Raw genomic sequence first — 16,775 nt, 5'->3', positions numbered from 1 at the left:
TAAGTTTCCCTACTCTGTAGACAGTGACTTTGCCATTATCCACTTGGAGTCTTACTGGGTGGGGGGGTCCCAGTGGGTCTTGTCCACACTTCACTGAGATGGTAATAGTTGGGCAGTCTATTTCATAGAAGTAGCATTTCACACATGAGTAGCATTTCACAGAATGATCTTGATGAAAACATGAAATTACAAAACACCCTCCATCATTGAATTTGGCATGGAAACCACTCTTTTGACCTTATTAAGTCCATGGATTATCTAGTTGTACTTGATCAATAGTGTAATCTAAAAGATGTTATGTTGTGGTTAAACAGAATTTTGTACCTATCCCATCCCATTTTAAGATACACTGTGGATTCTTGATTAAGATGCAAATAAAGAAATGTAATCGCTCCTGAAAGCAACCACACTGATTTCGATTTTCATTTCAAATCACTTTCACCTGTATAATCAATTTCATATTTTAACATGTTTTTCTCTCTTTCCCATTAGATTAGAGTAATAAGACCCCCAAATTATGCTGGTCCCCTTATGTTGGGATTGCTTTTAGCTGTTATTGGTGGACTTGTGTATCTTCGAAGAAGCAATATGGAATTTCTCTTTAATAAAACCGGATGGGCTTTTGCAGCTTTGGTGAGTGAATTTTAGAAGAAAATTGTATGACTAAAACTAATATTGCATTGTTAGGTACCGTTTTGTTTATTTCTTAACTGTGGAAAGGATTTCATATATTGTTATTATTATTGTCTTATACCTTAAGATGGGTTTGTTTCCTCCATTATCTCATTAAGATGGCCAAAGCTTGGAAGAACTGATTTTTGTTCAACTTAAGTAATAGACTGTCAGCTCTAGAAAATCTGCAGTTCTTTTGGAAATAATCTTCTAAAAGGCTTTTGACTATTCAGTTTTAAAACTTGTATCAGCTTATCGATAATTTAAAAATGGTGTTTTTCTTTCAAAGTAAGTATTTAGTCTTGTGATCCTTGTGGTGAAAGACAAGCCCTTCATTAAGAAATCATTTCTCTGGAAAAAATGTTCTTCATGTATTACTTGAGTAGATGCACTTTCCATACACCTATCAGTTGATGGAAGGTGGGAACAGCTGCACTGTGTTATATGAGTATTTCATTATTTTTTGTTTTGTAGTGTTTTGTGCTTGCCATGACATCTGGTCAGATGTGGAATCATATAAGAGGACCACCGTATGCCCATAAGAATCCCCACACGGGACACGTGGTAAGAGAAGCCAGGATTTCTTTCCATTGTACACGAGAGTTAACCTTAATGCTTAGTAGCCTGCAAGACCAGCATGTGAGGGAACTAGATTTTAGCTTTGGATTTTCAGTCTTTCTGGTAAACAACCTTCAGTTGCTGAAAAAAAAGATGCAGTACTCTTGAAAGGAGGAAGTTTCTTATCGCATTCGAGGAGTCATTTTGAATATCCTAGCTAAGAATGAAAATCAGCCTTCAGCTAAATACAATGTTTGATCAAGTACTTGAGCATCTGTGGTTTCTAGGCACTGTGCTAGGTATCATTAGATATACTGATAAACAAGAAAAACACGATCCTATCTTCATGGAGCTTACATTATGTACCTTCCAGTCTTATACACTGAAATACTTATTTTCACATATATTCTGTTGTTGAAAACATAGTATAAGTGCCCTAGCTGGCGTATCTCAGTGGATTGAGCGCAGGCTGCGAACCAAAGTGTCACAGGTTCGATTCCCAGTCAGGGCACATGCCTGGGTTGCAGGCTACGGCCCCCAGCAACCGCAGATTGATGTTTCTCTCTCTTTCTGTCTCCTTCTCCCTCCCTTCCCTCTCTAAAAATAAATAAATAAAATCTTAAAAAAATAGTATAAGTACAATGAGAAGAAACAATGATAAATAACACAGAAATAGTTTTTATTTTAGCCAAATGTATTTACTGATGAATGCCACAGACCGAATGCCTTCATTTATAAGGTGAATCAATAAGTTCATATAGTTTGAAAATAGCCCATGTTAGGATTAGGATAAAAAAATTCAATGTAGCCCTGGCTGGCATAGCTCAGTGGATTGAGCGCGGGCTGGGAACCAAAGTGTCCCAGGTTCGATTCCCAGCCAGGGTACATGCCTGGGTTGCAGGCCATAACCCCCAGCAACCACACATTGATGTTTCTCTCTCTCTCTCTATCTCCCTCCCTTCCCTCTGTAAAAATAAATAAATAAAATATTTAAAAATAATAAAAAAAATTCAATGTATATTTAAAGATTTTATTTTGTCTTTTTTCCTTCCAGAATTATATCCATGGAAGCAGCCAAGCCCAGTTTGTGGCTGAAACACATATTGTTCTTCTGTTTAGTATCCTCTTTATAAGCCCTTGGTGCTGTGTTTTAATTTGCGTGGGGGTTTTTTTCATATTGTAGTATTCTCTCCACAGAATTTGGTTGCAGCTACTCTCTTATTACTGCAAGTAATAGTATCTTTGGAATTATATTACTATGTCATAAGTCCTAGCCTAATCAACTAAAGACCATCAGGGACAGACCGGGGTCTGACAAAGCCATAGTCTTTGGATTTTGCTACAGGGCAGATTGCATATGGGGGAACCAAGGGACATCTTACCTACAGAGAGAGAGACAGTTCTGAGACTTGAGGAAGGGGTGGGGCTTAGGTGAAATGTAAATGAAGCCATGTTTTGATATGCTCAAAGCAAAACCAGGCTAAGTGTAAAGGGGTCAGCATCAGCTCTGGACTGTGAAGTGGACAGGATTGTTTCCTGAAAACTACCAAGTTTAGAGAAATGTGGGATTTTTGTCTTCAGAAACTCTTTATTTGAAGCTGTGCACTTTGTTTGTGAATTGTGGCAACTTAGAAATTGTACTTAGAAATTGAGTGACTGTGATCCTCTAGGCAAGAATGAAATGTTTCATTTGAATCAGTCTAGGCTTTTAAAGAACAGTGTAATTCATAGAGTAAGAAAACAGTATTAAGCATAAAGAAAAAAATCAGCCCTGCCTGGTGTGGCTCAGTGGGTTGCACGCTGGCCTGCAAACCAAAGGGTCTCTGGTTGGATTCCGTGTGCCGCACATGCCTCTGTTGTGGGCCAGGTGCCCAGTAGGGGGCTCATGAGAGGCAACCACACACTGATGTTTCTCTCCCTCTCTTCCTCCCTCCCTTCTCTCTAAAAATAAATAAATAAAAGCTTTTCTAAAATCGTCATTTAAAAAAAAAGAATGTTTTCTTAGATATAAAAATAATTTGGCATATCTCCAAATTTCGAGCAGTAAGTGTATGAATCTGTCTTTTGCTCCTGCTGCTTTGTCCAAATTGTTTCCCATAAGGGTTTTGCTACAAAAGGGGCAGTGTTGCTGCCAGGTGTGTATATGTGCACTGATGTCCCTGGCAAGCCGTCTCCATTGTTATGTGTCCTCTTTTATATTAACTGCTAATTCAACAGGCCAAAAACTGTAGGTCATTTTAAAAATCTACCTTGGCAAATAATAATCAAGGTTACTTAAACATTTTCCCGGAATTTTGTAATTAGGTTTCATTTTATGCAAATATCTTTTCCTTCGTCACGTATTAAGGTACTTTGATTCTACTAGGTCTTTCAGGGGCCCAGTGCTTACATGTTCTGGACTGCTGCCTCCTCCATTTCCTATTCAGTTCTCCCAGGGTAACATTTAATGATGATTATTTACTTATTTATTTCATTGTCTCTCCCTACTACAGTGTAAACTTGTCCAAGGAAGGGTCTGTATTTCGTCCAACTTTGTAACTCCAACCTATATAGTAGGCAGTGACTGCCGCTGTATAGTAAGCAGTGCTAGTAAAAGTTTAAAGAATCAGTAAATGAAAGGAAACCATACACAAGGAAGTGCATCATAGCTCTTTGTAACTGAGAACAGCACACAGAAACCCTGGTGGTATATTGCAAGATGGAGAACTCATTCAAACAGAAAGCATATAGACCATGATACAGAAATAAACCGTTCCAAATATAAGTGTCAACTGTTAATCAGAGTACTCTGTGGACAAAGCCTATGGAAGTGACCAGTCTTTACATGTACCTGCATTTAAGTAATGCAGGAAGAAAAAATAATTTCTGGAGGAGATGACTTGGCCAAGCAACTAGAAATATGATGAATGGGCATCATTTCTAACAAGAGGCTATGGGAGAGGAAGTGCAAGATGGGAATGAAGGGATGAATAGACAAATTGTAGAGCCACTTACTCATCTAGGCCTTATCTGAACACCTTTGTTTCCCTTTCTGCTTCATTACACCCACATGCAGAGCATACAATGTGCATGCGTGTATGCATAATTAATGTGGACATTTTTACCTGCTGTTCGCATTAACCAAACTGCAGGGTGAATCTCTCTTTTCTATAAGAACACATTCTATTTGTTTTTATTTTAGCATTCAGCCCTGCTATGTGTTACCTATTTGCTTGATAGATCTATTTTGTAGTTAACGTAGCTTCTATATTAAGCTGAATAAAAGTGAGATCATAGCATGTGGGATTTTCTTTTTTAATTAGAATAGGACAAAATTAGGTAGTTATTTGTACTTCAAAGGCTAATTGTTGACATTCTGGAGCATTTGGGGGAAGTTATTTTTCAAATACAAATTAGTTGCTATTCTGTCTAAATGGTGCATATTTCAAGTGTGTCCTTTTTTGGATGGTGGTTGAGACATTATTCAAAATGTCTTTAATATTTTAAAATATGTATGAGATTGAAGCAAAAGTTATAAGACTATCCGGCAATGTTGTATCAAAGTTTTATTGCAGGAAAACTCAGAGTTCATCTGTAAGTTACAACAGTACATTTGTGTAAAATATCAATTTTGATTTTTACAAATAAGCAATTTTTCAACCTTAATATTTTTGTTATATCTTCATAGTAAATGATTCTGTTTAGACCCAAGGTTACTTATTTAACAGTATTTTCTAATTAAATTTTGTACATCTATGTATCCTGGTTTTCTATAGGAAAGACTAGGACTAGGAATATTGAAGTGGTATGTCTTTTGTGTCTATGTGAATTTTTCCTTAAACAGTTTTTTTTAAAGATGGCGGGGTTACCTTAGGGATGGTGCTTTTATGTGAAGCTGCTACATCTGACATGGATATTGGAAAGCGAAAGAGTAAGTCATATCATATGCTAATCCTGCCCTTAAGCCTTTAATAAAGAAAAAACGGCCCTGGCTGGTGTAGCTCAGTGGATTGAGCACAGGCTCACGAACCAAAGGGTCGCCGGTTCGTTTCCCAGGCAGGGCACATGCCTGGGTTGTGCGGGCCATGCCCCAGTTGGGCAGCAACCACACATTGATATTTCTCTCCCTCTCTTTCTCCTTCCCTTTCCTTCTCTATAAATGAATAAAATCCTCAAAAAAATAAAGAAAAAATGATGACCCCTTAATCACTTCCCCTCTTGTTTACTTCTTTACTATTTTAAAAGTAATATATCCTAATTGTATAAAATGTTGGGGGGGATAGGAATATGAAACATTTGGGGGCAGAGTTATCCATTATTCCACCATTAAAAAAGCTAATGTAATATAGTTCTTTCCATTTGTAAAAACATCTTTAAAACACTAGTGTAAAATTTTGAATCTTGTATTCCCCCTTTTTAAATGGAGTTAAATAATTCACTAATAAATATTTTCCTTACACAATTTTAAAGTTATACTCTATCCTATAACCTACTTACTTAACTGTTCTGATTTTGTTAAGCATTTATTTTTTTTTCTTTCATTATGATAAACTCTTCTTTAGTGACTATCATGGTATATTAAGCTTTATCCTCATTTCATATTGATACCTTAAGGTAGATTCCCAATAGTCGGATGATTGTAGTCCTACGTGTATTTTCAGTTTTCTTGATGTTTTAAACTGATGATATCAAATGGATTGAGCGCCAGCCTATGAACCAAACTGTCACCTGTTCAATTCCCAATCAGGGCACATGCCTGGGTTGTGGGCCAGGTCACCAGTAGGGGGCATGTGAGAGGCAACCACACGTTGATGTTCCTCTCCCTCTCCCTCTCCCTCTCTCTCTCTCTCTCTCTCTCCCTCCCTCCCTTCCCTCCTCTCTAAAAATAGATAAAATCTTTTAAAAAATAAAAAATAATCACTCTTTGATATATTTCTAAGATTCTAACCTAATGAAATAATCACAAATAGTACTAAAAATTTCCTTAGCACTTCCTGTGTACCTGGAACTGATATATGATAAAAGTACAGTTCAAACATATACACAGTGATACTGTATGTATATGTATGTGTGCATTTTAATTAGGGGAAAAATGACTTTTCTACAGTGAGCATGCATCAATACTCACGAAAAGATTTTTGACTTTTATATTTTAGCCACTTATCATGTTGCTTGAAAATCTAAAAGTGAAAAATTGTTCCCTCGATATAAGAGAACTAAAATTTGGTTTTAGTATTGGCCCATAAGTGTATTTCCCTAGAGCTGTAGCACACAATGCTTTCCCACATCCCTCCCTTTATGCTCCGTAGCCGGTCTTAGTCTGGGGATTCAGAGTCTCAACGTCTGGGAATCATACTTGAGCATCGTGGGGCCAGTATCTAGAGTTAGGATCATCAACTGCTGTGCTAAACCAGGGCAGATGAGATTAATGGAGAAAGCTATGAAATTAGGGCAAGGAATCAGGGTTTTCCCCATCATTTAAAATGAAGTGTCCAGCCCTGGCTGGTGTGACTCACTGGATTGATTACTGGCCTGCAAACCAGTCGCTGGTTCAATTCCCAGTCTAGGGCGCATGTCCGGGTTGCTGGCCAGGTCCCCACTAGGGGGCACACAAGAGGCAACCACACATGGATGTTTCCCTTTCCTTCCCTCCTCCTCAAAAAATAAAAATAAATGAAATCTTTTAAAAAGTTAATGCATGCTGCAATGCTTATTAAAAAATAGCAACCCTCTGCCTGCTGTCTTCTATGTGTGACCTAAGCAAACATATTGAACAATGTCAAACATTTAAAAAATAAAATGAGGTGTCAATGCTGAATGAGTTCCTCACACAGGTAGCTCAGCGACCTGTGCGTGGATAAAGTACTTTCAAGGGAGACTGTCACATGTCATCAGATGTCCTTAGGTCAGTGTTTATCAATAATGCAATGAGGCCACTTTTAAGCATTTAAAAGGAGTTAATAAGTGTTTTTCTTGTCAGTAGAAAAATGTTTTAACACTAGATTCCTGATTGTCATGGCTTTAAAGGAATTCATTAATTCATACAGTTAAGTCGCACAGCTATGTAAACGAAGCTGCTCTATTATATTGTAATACACACATTAAAGGGCAAGGCAGAATCCTGAAGATCAAAGAATGGGCATGTGAAGGGTTGGAAAGTTGCAGTTTACCAGTAAGTTGTAGCCCTTCTGTCTCACTCTTTGAACTGTAGACTAAAATTCACGCCCTGCTTCTTCATCACACTCCACATGCTAATTGTACTCTGTGTTTGTTTTTCTCCAGTGATGTGTGTGGCTGGCATTGGACTTGTTGTGCTATTCTTCAGTTGGCTGCTCTCTATTTTCAGATCTAAATATCATGGATATCCATATAGGTATGATCATTATTCAATTATATAGCAATTACCTATACTTACAAAGATTAGAGTTGATGTTGCTTTATAAGATTTTCTTACCTCCAGGCTATTCTAGCGTCTAAAACAGGTAGTCTTTAATTTCATTTAGGTATGTTGCATGTAAAAATTAATCTTCAGATATTTATGATATAATGGACAATAGTATATGATTTCTCTGGGACATCTTTCAGGGTTATTCTGACATCACCTCCTTTAAGGTAGAAATGTATAAAACAATGTAGAGAACACTTTATACCATATCTAGTCGGCACAGTTCGTTGTCTGCATGCTATATTACCTCTTGAGGAGAAAATTATTTTTTAAATGTTTTTGAAGACGTCTCACCTCTGCTTTTCAGGGCTCTTTAGATGCCATAAACAGAACATTTGATTAAAATCCAGTTTGTAGAAAGCATGTGAGAGTGTTTAAGAACATCTTGAAATGGTCATAGAAATATCTAAGCCTCAGGGAAGTAATTACTCACCTGGTTGTAAATTCTTGACTTTACTCTGTTCGTAACCAAGAGAAACGTACCTACATAGGAGGGGAGACCCAAAAGAAAACCTAGAATTACCTTCTGGAGGGCCGGCCCCTTGTACTATAGGCTTCCCCTGCTAAATGACTGTTCTAGGCACCATCTGCATCAGTGAGAGGCTGCGTTAGGCTTCAGTGAATTTTTCTTAAGACTTAGCACATTTGCCCATTTCAGGATGGGTGATTTATGCAGAAACTGCTGGATAGTCAGCGTGGTGTGGACCATGCTGACTATCCTGCAGTTTTTGACCAAAACCAGCTTGACTGCCCCTCCCACTGTCTCTGCCCCCTCCCACCCTGTACCCCACCCTGTGCCCCACCCTCTGCATTCACCTGACCTAGCCCCAAGCAACTTTTGTTTCCCCTGATGAAAAAAGTCCTCAAAGGGAAATTTTTTGACCTGGTGGAAGAGGTGAGATAAAAACAGCAGTAGCACTAAAAAATCAAAATTAACAAGTTCAAAACTATTTTGAGCACTGGAAAAAAGTTTCAGTAGGTGTATTGCATTAAATGGAGAGCACTTTGAAGGTGACTGAAGTTTAAACATGTAAGAATAAATACACAATTTTTAATACATAAACCCTGGGCTTTTGGGGGAAGGTCCCCCTCGTAATGGGGATTATTGTGATTAAGTTTAGCTACGTAACCAGAGTGCCGGTTACTGTAATTTCTATTCTTTTACTATAACATTGTTCTGTTGTATAAAGGTTATGAACAGTAAAGGTAAAGTATATCAAGTGATACTTTTTAAACATAAATTCATTCTTCATATTTTTAACACAACTTTTTAGTAGATAGTTTTGAACAACTCCCTGATGGATTCATTGTATTGTGACATTCCTGAGTGCCTTTTGATCAGTGAACAACATCAATTAATCTTGCATTTTTTCTTGCAAACTTATTTAAGACTAAACTCTACTAGTACTTTGATTTTTTACTTATAATCTTTCAACTTTATATTCTTATTGTTCTGTGTAAGTATATTTTAAAATACTTGCACCTCTGTAGAATACTAACTGGGATGCATAGTAAATTTTGCTGGGATTTCTGTTACTTATTTGATCATTATGGTTTATTCAATTATTTATTGTTGTCTGCTTTCAGGCCATATTTTAACTTGAAGTTATGTCTGTTTCCTTTCCTCCTAAGACAACCTCAGTAGGTCACGGTTTCCTCACTTTTTGTCATCAGTACTCAAAGTTTATTATATTGGGTTGGCCAGAAAGTCAGTTTAGGGTTTTTTTTTCTTTTTTCTATAAAGTAAAAGACACATTTTTCATTTGCACCAACAACTTCATTGATTTGAATATTTTAAGTATGTCAGCTATCTCCTGTGTGGTAGAATGTTGATTGTTCTCAATTAATGTCTCAATTTGATCGCTATCGACTTCAACTGGTCTAGCCTACCTTGGAGCATCATCCAGTGAGAAATCTCCAGCATGAACTCCGCAAACCACTCCCGACACATTCCAGCCCCAGCACCTTCTCCACACACCGCCCAAATCTCGTTTTGCATTTTAGTTGTGTTTTTACCTTTCTTGAAATAATAAAGCATAATATACCGAAAATGTTGTGTATTTTCTTCCATTTTCAATATTAAAATGGCTACACAAGAATTCACCCATTTCGATAAGTCTTTTTTTAAATGCATGCTGATATGACAGCTGTCACAATACAGTGGAACAAAATTGTTGCCAATGAAGTTAAAGACAACTGAGCGTTACGAGAGCCATCTTGTGGGAAAAACACCAAACAACCTTTTTGGCCAAGCCCGTACCTGCACTCAAACACTCTTTGCTCTATTAAAGTCAAGATATTTATTAGAAATAAAGCCTACCTTTTTCCAGAGACTAATAGTTTGGTATATATTTTTGTTTCAGCTTTCTGATGAGCTAAAAAGGATCCCAGAGATATGTAGACACTGGAGTAATGGAAATTGATAAAATGAAGAAAGGTGTGTGTGTGCGAAAAGAAGAACAAATTTGTGTATTTTGTATTACCTCTTTTTTTTTCCAAGTGATTTAAATAGTTAATCATGTAACCAAAGAAGATGTGTAGTGCCTTAACAGCAGTTTCTTGTCAAAATCATGAAGTATTTGGATACAATCTTTCCTTTCCTTTCCCAGTAAACTTTATGGAACATTTCATTTAATGGTATTAAGAGTATTATAAAAACTTTAAAACTAGGACTCCATTTTAAGTAGAACAAGGTTCCAAACTCCTTGACTTAACTTTTGTCCACGTGATTTTACTTACCCAAAAGAGGAAGGGAGTCCTAATCAGGTGTTCTGCATATACATACCTTTGCCTATTGCAGATAAGTGCTACATCAGGAATCCATTCTTAGCTTTTCCACTTTTGCATCCATGTGTATACTTTCGCACATTTTTCCTTTTGAGCAGAGAAATCATATATGCTATGTGGTCTCCTGAAAATAGGACACTGTTCTTCAGAGTACTTGTCTAGCCTTTAGAAAAAAAAAGCCTAGCCCGTCCTCCTCCATCTTTCCGACCGAAATACAGTGCTGGCTATCTATGCTTCCTGGTAGCGGTAGATGTTAAAAAGTATCTCTAAATACAGGATTATGATTTCTGCATGAGTATGGAAGTAACTACTTTGTATTTGGAAAGATTTCAGGTTCGTTCTGTCTCCCTAGTTTTATTTAAGGCAGGACGCTTGATAATAAAAATGTAGCTTAGGGCTAAACATCGTCACTTCTTTCATTTGTACCTAAATGAAAAAAAGATAGGCTTACCTGGTTAATTTGGTTTTTGTGTTACAGTTACAAAATATTTCGGTAATGCCTGTGTTTGGGAAAAGGACTCCCCTAGATTAGGAGAGGACCGTCATGAAATACTGATTGTTGCCTGTAAATAGCAAGTCAGTGCTTCTCAAAAGCTGTTCTTTGTTTGCTATTATTTTAGCCTTTATTCTCCACTTTAAGTGATAAAACCAAGTAAACATTTAAAGAGATTTAGTTTCAACGTTGTCTTTTTGGGTCAGTGGAAATAACCGTATGTGCTAACCAAATTTCTGTGAAGAATGAAAACCTAACGGTTATCATTAGATCTAGCTATAACCTCCCCATAGTTATGAAGAGTATACTGAAATGCCGCCCTGCCGGAAATATGAGCATTATGATTGTGAAACAGGAACTGTAGAAGTATTGAATGAAAATAATACTGTGACTGCCTGCTACTATTTACTATCTAATAAATCTTCCATGTCATCTAGAAGTCCTATATAATAGAGGCTTGCAGAAAGAGATGGGCATAAGTATCTAAGAAGAAATGTTTTATATGACTTTTTTAATGTGTTTTTGTTAGTACATTGGGTAGGTGCAGGGATCTAGTCTAACTCTTTAGTGGAGCCCCTTTTTGTTCATTACTCCCCTGTAAATTGTGTGATTCTGGACTCCTTCTCTGCTGTTCTTGTACGTGTCTCAGGCCAAATACACATGCTGTGATTCTTACGAGACTTGTATGAAGATGCCCTGATTTGTGCAGCCTGGCCAGGGGAATACTACTGCCATGTAATCTGTGTTAGCTCCAGATAATTTGCCATGAGCATCGAAAGAATGACCGTTCTTTGCATTTGTCTTATCTCTCTTAAGAGCACATTCTTTTTATGTAAGGAGAAGAGTTGCATTGTGGCTAAAATCTGTACAAAGCAGATATTTACTACACTTAGAATAGTGTTGCCTTTGTGAAAATGTTGGAATTCGCTTTCATCTGAAGTGCCTTAAGTAGACTCTTTACTTTTCTAGTAATGGTTTAAATATTATTTGTTATGCATTGTTAAAATACTATTAAAAATGACACATTGTAGTGGCAAAAAAAAATAACCAAATGTCTGCCTGTTTGCTTTTTGACCATATCAATAAACTTTTACAATCTAAAAGTTCTGAGTGTTTGCATTAACATCTAAAGAGGGGTGAATTTCTAACACTAAACCAGTATTGTAATATTAGGATATTCCATTTTGAAATTACAATGAAATGCCTTATTGTCCTAATGAAAATTGATTTTTTTAAGATTTTATTTATTTTTAGAGAGGGAAGGGAGGGAGGGGGAGAGAGAGAGAGAGAGAGAGGGAGAAACATCAATGTGCGGTTGCTGGGGGTCATGGCCTGCAACCCAGACATGTACCCAGACTGGGAATTGAACCTGCGACACTTTGGTTTGCAGCCCACGCTCAATCCACTGAGCTACGCCAGCCAGGGCGAAAATGAATTTGATAAGCCAGTTTCTTTAAGTATTTCTAAGGTGAGATACATTACCCAGGATTCCATACATTATCCTTCATGAGTATGGCCACCCATTAGAGTAGTCCAAACAGCCGAGTAGATAAATAGGTTGAACTAGCTTTTGTCCCAGTGAACACCATGACTAGATAATTCCCTTTTGGTACTAAATAATTTATTTGAAACAGCCAGACGGATTATCAAGTTATATGAGACTGGACAGCAGTACATTTGCCAACATGGAGTAGAAGCACTGGACAGCAAGTAAAGAGATCTGGCTTTTTTTTTCTTTTTCTTTTATTTTTTTTATTTTAATAATTGTTCAAGTACAGTGTTCTCCCTTTTACTCCCAATCCAGCCCACCCACCCAACCCTCTCCTCTTCCCTCCCATTACCACCCTCCCCCTAGTTTTTGTTCACATGTCCTTTAAATTTGTTCCTGTAAACCCTTCCCATTGTCCCCTGAAATTCCCTTTTCTCTCCCCTGTAGTCACTGTCAGCCTGTCCTCTATTTCAGTGTCTTTGGTTATATTTTGCTTGTTTCTTTGTTTTGTTGATTAGGTTCCTGTTAAAGGTTAGATCATATGGTATTTGTCTTTCACTGCCTGGCTTATTTCACTTAGCATAATGCTTTCCAGCTCCATCCACACTGTTGCAAAGGGTATGGGCTCCTTCTTTCTTTCTGCTGCATAGAATTCCACTGTGTAAATGTACCATAGTTTTTTGATCCATTCATTTACTGATGGGCACTTAGGTTGCTTCCAGCACCTAGCTATTGTAAATTGTGCTGCTATGAACATTGGGGTGCATAGGTTCTTTTGATTGGTGTTTCAGGGCTCTTAGGATAGAGTCCCAGCAATGGAATTGGTGGGTCAAAAGGCAGATCCATTTTTAGTTTTCTGAGGAAGTTCCATACTGCTTTCCATAGTGGTTGTACCAGTCTGCAATCCCACCAACAGTGCACTAGGGTCCCCTTTTCTCCACAACCTCTCTAACACTTGTTGTTTGTTGCTTTGTTTATGATGGCCATTCTGACTGGTGTGAAGTGGTATCTCATTGTGGTTTTAATTTGCATCTCTCTGATAACTAACAATATTGAACATCGTTTCATGTGTCTTTGGATTTTCTGTATGTCCTCCTTGGAGAAGACACTTGTCTGTTCAAGTCCTTTGCCCACTTTTTATTGGGTTCCTTGTCTTAGAGTGGAGTCTTGTAAGTTCTTTATATATTTTGGAGATTAAACCCTGGTCTGAGGTATCATTGGCAAATATGTTTTCCCATACAGTTGGTTCTCTTTTAATTTTGATACTGTTTTCTTTAGCTGTGCAGAAGCTTTTAATTTTGATGAGGTCCCATTTGTTTATTATTTCCTTTATGTCCCTTGCTCTAGCGGACATGTCAGTAAAAAAGTTTCTGCGTGAAATATCAGATTTTCCTACCTATGTTCTCCTCTAGGACTTTAATGGTGTCACGTTTTAGATATGTCTTTTATCCACCTTGAATTTATTTTTGTATAAGGTGTAAGTTGGTGCTCGAGTTTCATTTTTTTGCACGTGGCTGTCCAGTTCTCCCAACACCATTTGTTGAAGAGGCTATTTTTATTCCATTTTATGTTGCTGCCTCCTTTGTCAGATATTAATTGACCATAGAGACTTGGGTTTATTTCTGGGCTCTCTGTTCTGTTCCACTGGTCTATGTGCCTGTTTTTATGCCAGTACCAGGCTGTTTTGATTACAGTGGCCTTGTAGTATAGTTTAGTGTCAGGTATTGTGATCCCTCCTACTTTACTCTTCTTTCTCAAAATTGCAGCAGCTATTCAGGGTCATTTATGATTCCATATAAATTGTTGAAGAGTTTGTTCTATGTCTGTGAAATATGCCATTGGTACTTTAACAGGAATTGCATTGAATGTGTAAATTGCTTTGGGTAGTATGGACATTTTGATGATATTAATTCTTGCAATCCATGAACACGGCATATGTTTCCATTTGTTTGTGTCTTCCTTGATTTCTTTCCTGAGTGTTATGTAGTTTTCTAAATACAGGTCTTTTACCTCTTTGGTTCGGTTTATTCCTAGATATTTTATTTTTCTTTTTGCTATTTCAAATGGGATTTTTTCCTTGATTTCTACTTCTGCTGTTTCATTGTTGGTGTACAGAAATGCCTTTGATTCCTGGATATTGACTGTGTATCCCGGTGTTTTGCCAGATCTTTTAAGATTTTTAAAAAATATTTTGTTCATTTATTTTCAGAGAGAGGGAAAGAGAGGAAGAGAAACATCAGCGTGTGGTTGCCTCTTGCACCCCCCAGCTAGGAACCTGGCCTGCAACCCAGGCATGTGCTTGGATGGGAATCTAAGTAGCAGCCCTCTGGTTACATAGGCTGGTGTGCAACCTACTGAGCCACACCAGCCAGGGCAGAGATCTGGCTTTTAAATAGCTTTTAGTCCTTACTCTTTGTGTGGATATGTGACCATAGCCAAGTCCCTTGAACATCTCTGAACCTGCTTTTTTATTCTTATGTGAGTGCAGTGGACTAAATCATAAATCACCTCAGTGTTTCTTCTGGCACTACTGTTTTATGATGCAAAATAGTAAAGGTGTCGTTTTAAGCTTTGAGTAGATACCTGTGATTCTCAGGTTTGGTGTTGAATTAGATAAAATGTAGGATGTTCTGTAATCAGATTCATGAGGAAATTGTGAAATGCTTGTGGAGACCATTAAGCTGCAAATTGTTTAATAATATGTATTGAAATATGTTTTAGAAAGGATACACTTGAAACCAATATGTTAATATCACATCTTGATTTAAATGGGTTTTGCCCAATTGTAACCAAGGATGAGATCAACACCTGTAATAGCTATGCTAATAAGATGAAAAGTTAAAACCAAAAAGACCTTAATACCATTTAATTGGCCCCTCCGTTTCTAATGCTAAAGAAAACCTTCCCTTGGAGAGGTGAAATGATTTCCTGAAAGTTATTCCAAGGAAATGCCTACAGGTTTCCCATTTACTGCTAATTCCCTTTGGATTGGGTTTCTTTTGAAGATGTAAATTATTACCCCCTGGAGACATGACAACCATAGGTAATTTGACCTTGGTTGCTTCCTGACCTTTATTTAGATTGCTGGGAGAACCGGTCCTAATGAGAGACACATTACCCATAGGGGCTGACACATTGGAAGAAGGGAAGAGTTTTATTGAGAAGAGAGGCAAGAAACAATAGCCTAGAGATTATTCTTCAGAATTTTGTCTTTTTTTAAAGATTTTATTTATTTATTTTTAAGGAGGGGAAGAGAGGGGGAGAGATTGAGAAACATCAATGTGTGGTTGCCTCTCATGTGGCCCCCACTGGGGACCTGGCCCGCAACCCAGGCATGTGCCCTCACTGGGAATTGAACCTGCAACCCTTTGGTTCGTAGCCCTCACTCAGTTCACTGAGCTACGCCAGTCATGGCAGAATTTTGTCTTTTACATCTGTTTTTCACTCTGTGTCCTCAACTTTTCCTGGGTGTAATTAGGGGACAAAATACCACTGACTGTCAATCATAAAATAGAAATGCAAATCAAAACAATGAGATGCTACCTCACACCTATTTACGATGGCTACTATAAAAAAAAACACCACGCAATACATGTTGGCAAGAATACAGAAAAATTGGCCCCGGCTGGTGTGGCTCAGTGGATTGAGCGCCAGACTGCAAAGCAAAGGGTTGCTATTTCAATTCCCTGTCAGGCCACATGCAGGCCAGGGTTGCAGGCCAGGTCCCCAGTACGGGGCACACGAGAGGCAACCACACATTGATGTTTCTCTCCCTCTCTTTCTCCTTCCCTTCCCCTTTCTCTAAAAATAAATAAATAAAATCTTAAAAAAAAGAATACAGAAAAATTGGAACCCTTCTCCACCGTTGGGTGTGGGGAATCTAAAATGGTGCAGCCACGATGGAAAACAGTATAGAGCTTCCTCAAAGAATTAAAAATACAAGTACCATATGATCCAGCAATCCCACTTCTGGATACAGATCCGAAAGGATTAAAAGCAGAATCTCCATGAGATATTTGTACACCTACATTTCCCAATAGCCAAAAAGTAGAACCAACCAAGCATTTGTGGATGGGTGAGTAGAAAAACAAAAGGTATATACATACAATAGAATATTATTCAGCCTTAAAAAGGAAGGGAATTTTGACACACAACAGGGATCAACCTTGTCAGGGCACCATGCTAAGTGAAATGAGGCAGTCACAACAAGAAGTACTATATGATGCCACTTATGTGAGGTACCTACAGTAGTCAAATGCATAGTGTAGGGTAAGTGCGGGCAGTCTGACTTCCTCACCAGGTGTCTGGGTAACCAAGGGAAGCAACGTTCCCATAGCCTTGGAGGGGCCTGA

At 37.8% G+C, this 16,775-nt stretch overlaps 1 protein-coding gene across 1 annotated transcript in view; it reads left to right on the top strand.

Moving 5' to 3' along the window:
* Positions 1-12,037, top strand: part of MAGT1 (magnesium transporter 1) — a 31,983-nt gene extending 19,946 nt beyond the window's left edge. The window contains exons 5-10 of the mRNA XM_028522806.2: positions 493-633; positions 1,147-1,236; positions 2,285-2,348; positions 5,066-5,140; positions 7,492-7,582; positions 10,018-12,037. Coding sequence (XP_028378607.1) covers positions 493-633; positions 1,147-1,236; positions 2,285-2,348; positions 5,066-5,140; positions 7,492-7,582; positions 10,018-10,033 — 477 coding nt within the window. The 3' untranslated portion in view covers positions 10,034-12,037. The remainder of the gene's footprint in view (positions 1-492; positions 634-1,146; positions 1,237-2,284; positions 2,349-5,065; positions 5,141-7,491; positions 7,583-10,017) is intronic.
* The last annotated feature ends 4,738 nt before the right edge of the window (positions 12,038-16,775 follow it).

The sequence above is a fragment of the Phyllostomus discolor genome, chromosome X (genome assembly GCF_004126475.2).
Source record: "Phyllostomus discolor isolate MPI-MPIP mPhyDis1 chromosome X, mPhyDis1.pri.v3, whole genome shotgun sequence".
Taxonomy (NCBI): Eukaryota; Metazoa; Chordata; class Mammalia; order Chiroptera; family Phyllostomidae; genus Phyllostomus; species Phyllostomus discolor.
This window is presented reverse-complemented; position numbering and strand designations above follow the sequence as displayed.